Here is a 7,696-nt window from a genome sequence, read left to right as displayed (position 1 = left end):
GAAACAAACTGAAGGTAAATTTATTACAAGTGTACCAATTTAAAATTTTTTTATGGTCAAAAAATTAATTTGGGGTAAAATTATCATAAGTGTACCAGTTCGAGGGTTTTCGTGATATTAACCCTTTAAAATAAGATCACGTGAATGAAGAACACTAGTTCATCGCATGCTAAAGCGAATCGTCAGTGCTACACTTAAATCCTCATGTGACTTGAATCGTAATCTTTGAGGCGAATTATCGAACTGTAGTCTAACTGCAATATGTATTCACTTTCTGCCTGCAAAAGGTCATTGTAAACTCCGGTCATTAGGTACTTTTGAACCAGTGGTTGCACTCTGCTATTAGTCCGAGAGTAGCAGAGGAGGTAAGCAAATCCTCTAGAAACAATATGTACATTAATTTCTCAAAAAGAAGTAAGCCACGGAGCGAAAACATGACTAGATACGAGAATACTTGATTCGTGACAGAAACCTCATCAAAGATCAAGTCTGTCCTGAGAGAGAATCGCCAGCAAATTACGGAACCAGTTTGGAATCCCGATGAAGCTCCAAATTCTCGCATTCAGAACCTGCCTGCCTGCACTCTGCATAGTACACAGAGAACAACTGGTTTCAGCAATTTTGGTCCAGTTATGGACGACCTACCTCCCAATACATCTATATTCAAAAGGTCTTTCTCCATATGAGTTTAAGATGATTTACCAACTATTATAGGGATCACATATTCTAAGTATCAATGGTGTGAGACATTAAATATATCAGAATGGACTCATTGATCATCGAGAATTACATTCTTTCGAGAGGAACACGGGGACCATGTGACGAAAAATTTAAAAGCTGACTATCGCCACAACAAAGGCCAAAGGGCAATACCATGCTAAAGAAGAAGGATCTCCACTTCGATGCCCAACTGAAAGATTTGCCTCACGCAAAGCAACGGTTTCACGTATTAATCTTTCAGGAAGAACAGTAACTGCTTGGGCAGGGCCATCATGAGCCATATTATAATGTGGTTGGTAGGATAATTGCCAATCCTTGTATGCATAAGAAGATGGCTGCGACGGTATGACGAAGCTAAAGAAAAATGACAATACTATCAGAATCCAGAAGCTTCAAAATAAACATAAGATGTAACGAAAGTTCATCGCCAAACACTTATCCTAGGTACTTCCCTCTTTGATAGTTTGTCTCTTCCATGAACAGGTTCTTCAATGAACTAAATCTGAGTTTCCACTGTGCAAAAAGTTATTAAAAGCAAAATACAAACGGAAAGAAGGAACTTACATAAAAGGAAAGGTTTAGTAATTACCAAATTGCTGCGTGTACCTAGGTATCAATGTTTATTCTTTTCTTTTCTTTTTTTTTAATAAATAGCTTTCTTGGTAATGCAGAAACTGCATTAAAAAATTGGATTACCTCTCACGTCATCCCCTGGATACCTCTTATTTAGACCGAGTCCTACTGTTGGGCCATAAGGCAGTATACACAAAAGTAATAACAGCAGTAACTATTCTAAAGAGAAACAACCCTTCATTAACTAAGTTAGACAAAGGTGACATAAAGAATATCTTGAAAAAAAGTTGATCAACGTGAATCTGCTCACAAGAAAGCACTGGTCAGCCTACGCAACATGACAAAATGTCAGAAGACCTATCACTAGCATAAGCGAAATACCAAAAATGGAATTTTATATAATCTCCAGAAAAACAAGAAACCGTCAAAGATCATCCCACGGTGAAAGCTCCTATTGGCAAGAGATAACCCCATAAGATCCCCCACTAGCACAGCTGCAGACACATAGCAATGCATTTTTCTTCACTATCCAGCAATTCAAACTAGCCTGCCTTTGGTTCTCAGTCCACATTGCCATGTGCTTGCTATTTCCAACTAATTCACTTTTCAGATAAGACCTATCTCATCTGATGTGAGGACCTCAACACTAGAAAACTCTTAATAATCATGGGTCTTCAACAGTGAACCAATTAGTACTACAAGGAAGTAATTAATTCGTGACATTAATACATTAGATCTGCCATTGGCCAAGCTAGTTCCTTTATGCAAACACTAGTTTTGGAGTATATAAATGTGTAATACCTTCTATATGGATCATGCACAGAATATAGTGGTTCTTCAGGGAAGTATGGCTCATGAACTTCTGCAGAAATTTGTGAGCCTCCTTCAGGAGGTAGAGCAACTTGCCGAACATAGTAATGAGACTCCATAACCGGTTCTATCTGTCCCATATGAGTTTCCGATCCATATTGCTCATACTGCACTTGTAGGATGGGGCCTTCATATTGCTGCCTAGGAATGGCCAGGGAACTGGGGTGCTGCCTCCAAGGTAGATACAAGTCTCCTCGAGGAGGAAACCCTGACATTGGCTCCAAATGTTTCTCCAGAGCATAAGCTGGTCGAGCACACCGCATCGTATCATAGGGGAAGGCAACAGAAGAAGGTTGTATCACATCTAATGGTCTAAACAATGATACTAGAGACCTCACCTACAGCAAAGATTAAGCCTATCAGAATTTTTTCAGCCCAGATATTCCTATTGTTGCCAATAAAGTGAATGACATCTACCTGCTTTCTGTTGAGCTCCTGTCGAAACTTAGAACGGCTCACATAATTATCCTCAATTGCTTTCTTGAAAACACTCTCAGGAATAGGTAAACACTCTTTGAAGATCCTAAACCTCACCTACATTGTGGAAAGGAGTAAGAAAACCATCAATATAAAAACTTTCTGAAGGCACTAGGAACATAAGATATCCATCAAACAAAAATATTGCTGAAAGTGATTCCAAAAGTAAGATAAATTAGCTGGAAACCAAAATCATTGAAGGATATATCATCTCCAACTAGGAGTTGGCGTAACATGAATTTTTCAACCACATCACTGAAGTTTAGTAATCAAATGCTAGTATCACTACAAAATCTAATACGACCACCACTGGCTGGCAACACTCATATTGACCACTGGCACTCATGGTGTTGAAAATTTGAGTCAAATTCAGTTCAACCTCTGCCGTCGGTGAACCAACGCATCTTGAGCCACCTCCATTAGAGGCCAGTCATCACACAACTATGCATCCCTACAGATCCATACCAGTTGCCATTAACACTAACTGTGAGTTACATGTCCATGGTCCAGATCAGCCACAGCCAACAATGGTCGCAGAGCTCAGCTTAATCAAAAAAATCATTGACAAAAGCCACCACCAGCATTTATATTTCAGGCTTCGTTATTTTGGTTTTCTACTTTGTACTTTGTACTTCTTGTGGTGAGGTCTCCACTCATTCGATTAAGAGGTAGTAAATCAACACATCATTCTTTTTCATAGTCTAAAGACATTATACATTGTTATGGCAAGACCAATGCAAAGATCATCCACGTCATCACTTGACACCAAAGAGACCATTATTTACTTTTGAAAATTATATTCTTCAATATTAAATAAAAGAAGAACCTCAAAATGATAAATAAAAACATATAAAAGCAAACAGCAGAATCAATCCAAGGGCATGCTAAACATGAGATACCTTTAGCCACCACCCAACTCTAGGAATGGCAACAGGTTCAGTTAAAACGAGTTCCCAACTAGCGCAAATCCTATAGTAGGACAACAATGAGGCATCAACAATGAGATACCTTACAAGCCTTGGCAACATAGTCAGTGATTACTCCAAACCCGACTATCATACTAATAAAGTACCTTCATTATAATACAATAGATTATTCAGATAATTATTTTATCTATCTTTGTATTGTATACCAATTTCTTCAAAATACTCAAAAGGAGCAACTAGACCATCTGTGCAGTATCAAGTTCTCAAGTGCTCAACACAGAGACAGGATTGGGACAAGTTCAGGTCATAATCAGGACTAATTGGATTTGGAATGGGCTCAGCAATTCCTAACTCACTTCACTCCAACCAATATCCCACTGCCCAACTCCCAAAAAACCACGAAAAACTAGCAATAAATAAAGAAAAAAAAGGAAACTGTCTAACTTCACCACTATTTTATGAATAAGCATGTGAGACAAAAGCTCCCAGAGGATAAGAGCCAGACGTGGTACTGGAGTCCAGCAAGCCAAAAGAGTGCATTTCTTCAATAAACACCAGAGACAAAATCACTTTCAATCAAAGAAGAGCCAAGTTGCATGCTTAAATCATCAACCAAAACTCCAGCACTACATTCAACGCAATGCTAACTCCACCCTCAAGATGCAATAAATAGATTATCTCGAAAGTTCCTTGATACCTGGGAACGAAATTTCCGGTCAAATGCCATGGGCTCTATGTCCAAGTCTCCCTCGGATGTCGCCTCGTATACTCCATAGAGAAGTTTTAAGTCAAAATCAAACAAGAATAGTTTTGCACCAGGCTTGACTTTCTTCACTACTTCCAATTTTCCCATAGGCAGCCCAAAAACACGATATCGATAACATTCCGGCTTCGTTTTCCCACTACACATAAATATAAACCCCGCATCCCACTCACTATCCTTTTCCACTTTCTTCTCCTCATGTGTCAGAGATGGGGTTGGTTCAACGGTAGGACCACCCTCCAACGCTATGACACTGGCCATTGCTGGACGAACCTCCAAAACACCAATGGTATTAGGAGGAGGACCACCACCAGGTGCAGAAGTCACTATCATCTTGGAATGTGTCTTGAAAGTGCCCTTCCCTATCTTTCCAGTTGCCTTCCTCAAAGATGGGCCTGAGTACTTATTCTTCTTGCCTTTCATCTTTGCCGTGGAGAAACTGCAGCAACCATAAAGTGGATAATATTTGCAAGTTTCACACCCAAACCAATCTATAAACTCGAAAGACATTTAATTTTGTAGCGCTCTTTAAGGTCGTAACTGAAGGTAATCATGGACGTTGTAAACATAATCTCTTCATCAATTTCATACTTCCTTAAAATTTTGACACATCCATCAAAATTCAAATACATAGAACCAAGGTGCTCATAAAGGAATCTTGTAACTTACAATGACAGAAATTGAACTAGATTGAGCTGCAACTTCTGTAAAAGCATTCAATAGACATTTCACATGCATAATCAAATTGACACATTCCCCTAGGAGTCAAAGGATGTACTACTTGTGAAATAAAGTGTTTAGTAGCCTCAAAGTAAAGGCCAATAGGAGAGCAAGATTCCTTGTTTAGAGGATTAAAAAATAAACTTTGACCACATGTTAAAGGTAAATGGAGTTTTAAAAAATAGGTTTCCGCGAAATGATTTGCTTACTTTTATCTAATTACCAAATACCCACCCAAAGATCATGCCTACATCCAATATTAACATGTTTTCAAGAAATGACCATATATTCAGTCAGGATCAAATCAAGAGGTCAACTGTAGTCAACCAAGGATACAACTACAACACAAACAATTCCTAATCACAATTGGACTACTGGAATTTGAGTGGACCTGGGTGGCTGGCATGAACCAAATACAGCATAAGTGGACCTATTCTTCTATAATCCAGCACGATACTCGTCTGAAATCTTTTCACAGTCCTTGTTGGTGACAACCTGCTTCCATTGCAACGCTTCTCGTGGTCTCATTGTTTAATCACAGCATTAAGGTATCTTCCAAGACCTTCATTTCTTTATTTCTGTTAATTGCCTCCAGATCATGTCCATAAAATGTTATCATTGTAGTGCTCATCTAAGAAGCTTATACTGGTGAAGAAGAAAAGAAAAACAGAAGCTAGTCATATCGTTCATCCAAGGCCTTTTATTTTAGCCTCTAGGTCCAAGAACCTCAAGATCATAAGTCGTGTACAAATAAGGTCACCTATTTTCCAATGAAGTCGGCCATCAAGCCCCTGGGTTTATAGAAAATCTAATTATAACTTCTTGAGATATATGCTAACAATGGTCGAGAGCGAACGGTATGCAGGTATGTCAAAACACGTGTTGAAAGCTCGAGGTACAGTTGAAATTGGCGTAAATTTAGAAAGTTTCACACAATAAGTACTTAACATAGCTCCTCACAACTGGACTTCCCGATACTTATCAGAAGAGATAGATTCAACTTTTTGCCTTCCGGTTCAAGGATCGTCGGGAGATTCTTCACATCGCCACCAGTTGTCAAACCAAATATCGCAAGCAAGACGAACAAAACATAGCAGAAGAATAGGACTCTATTCAGCCATCCTCAGAGCCAGCCTAACATAACTTAGAGCCGGATTCTCACGCTTCACGTCACCGGAACGAAGAATCAAACCGAATACTCTCAAAAAGGCGTCCGCTCAAACACGCACGGACTCGATTAGCAGAGAGAAATGATCCTAGTAGGTAAACACGAAATACGTCATTCCGAACAGCAAAGAGCTCGTCGCCCGGACTCATCAAAGGCATCACATTGCCCAAATCCACACCGAGAAACCTCGCAGAGCATGGAAAAACCTCAAAGCTAATGGCCGACGACACGGAACTCGACGTACAAAGCAAAAGCACGCACATCCATTTCGTCGCGGCTCCGAAGAACAATGCCAAGTCACGACCTTGCGCTTCGCTCCGAAATCGGCACGGCAACCGAAAAACCGGAAGGAAAAGAAAAACACACAAAGAAGAAAAGAAAAGGATCGACCGCGCCTACAGCGGAAGACGCGGCGGAAAAAGCATCGGATTCAGAAGCGGTCGCCGTCGCCGTCGCCGATCAAACCGCATGCAGAAAGGCCGCGAGAGAGGCGCGATCAGAAGCAGAGAGGCGCAAGAGAAACGTACCAGCAAGGCTGCAACGACGGAGCTTCTCGAGACGCGAAAATGGCGGAACGACAATCGAAGCGAAGTGAAGAAGGGGACCCTGTCGATCTGAAGGCGCCGAGTGACCACGGACGGAGAAGTTGGCGGATTAAATGGAACGAGCGGAACGGTTCTCTCAGTCGTTCGTCCGTTTGGACGTGGTAAGCCGGGTCGAGGGCCAAGCGGGCCGGGATCACGGGTAACTTTATTTCTGAACTTTTAATTTATCCAATATGATTCATTAACTTTAATCTGATATGCAACGTGATCATTAAATTTTTGAATTTTTCAATATGGTCCTTGGATTTTTGTTACACGTACAATATAGACCTTGAACTATATGAAAATGTTTTATGTTATCCTTCCATTAATTCAAGATCAAAGACAACATTAAACATTCTCATATAGTCTAAGGACTAAATTGAAAATATGTCAAAAGTTCACAGACCGCATTGAACAAATTAAAAGTTCATGGACCGGATTACATGTCGGCCAAAGTTCAAGGACCTTTTTAGTCTCATTTTTCCTATTTGGAATTAGCCGGAAATTAAATAAAAAAAATAAAAAGGATAAATCCAATAGAATTATGAAAACTTGCAACGAAATGCAATCTAATATGTAGGATCCATTTATTTAAAGGAAAATGTTTTTTTTAAAAATCATTTTCCGACTTTTCGGTATTTGGAGGACAAACAACTACTGATACGATTTTTGAAATTTCAAAGATCAAACATGATATTGTAGAATAATTAACATGAAATTACTTTAAAAATTGGAAATTTCTCACTGAGAAATGAAGTTTGAGGATCTTGACCTTGATAGGGTTCAGCCTTTGATCCGGATAGAAATACGAGGCCCGTAGGCGATTGAGATCGTTTACCAATTTACTTTTGAATTAATATCACGAAAAATCTCAAACCGGTACATGTCTATC

At 39.6% G+C, this 7,696-nt stretch overlaps 1 protein-coding gene across 2 annotated transcripts; it reads right to left on the bottom strand.

Moving 5' to 3' along the window:
* Nucleotides 1-235: 235 nt before the first annotated feature.
* LOC115681777 (uncharacterized) lies at nt 236-6,894 on the bottom strand. 2 transcript variants are annotated; one of them, XM_030605848.2, is made up of 6 exons: nt 6,745-6,894; nt 4,264-4,768; nt 2,581-2,697; nt 2,095-2,501; nt 874-1,074; nt 236-584 (listed from the first exon to the last, which is right to left on the bottom strand). In XM_030605848.2, coding segments are annotated over exons 2-6 (1,215 nt in total). In that variant the 5' UTR covers nt 4,753-4,768; nt 6,745-6,894; the 3' UTR covers nt 236-583. The 2 variants fall into 2 exon arrangements, with proteins under 2 accessions (XP_030461708.2, XP_056160224.1); XM_056304249.1 differs by lacking the exon at nt 236-584 and having other exon boundaries at nt 936-1,512.
* Between the last annotated feature and the right edge of the window lie 802 nt (nt 6,895-7,696).

The sequence above is a fragment of the Syzygium oleosum genome, unplaced genomic scaffold (genome assembly GCF_021117445.2).
Source record: "Syzygium oleosum isolate NSW1041296 unplaced genomic scaffold, Sole_v2.1 Sole_v2.02, whole genome shotgun sequence".
In the NCBI taxonomy this organism is placed as follows: Eukaryota; Viridiplantae; Streptophyta; class Magnoliopsida; order Myrtales; family Myrtaceae; genus Syzygium; species Syzygium oleosum.
Note: the sequence above shows the minus strand (reverse complement) of the source record. Positions and strands in the feature narration are given on the sequence as shown.

Bases quoted from the DNA above. Each gene is read 5' to 3' on its own strand.
- LOC115681777 (XM_030605848.2), bottom strand. From the start codon at position 4,752: ATGAAAGGCAAGAAGAATAAGTACTCAGGCCCATCTTTGAGGAAGGCA. The intron at 2,698-4,263 runs GTATCAAGGAAC...TCCACAATGTAG, and splicing joins ACCGGAAATTTCGTTCCCAG to GTGAGGTTTAGGATCTTCAA. The intron at 1,075-2,094 runs GTATTACACATT...ATTTTTCTTTAG, and splicing joins GTGCATGATCCATATAGAAG to CTTCGTCATACCGTCGCAGC.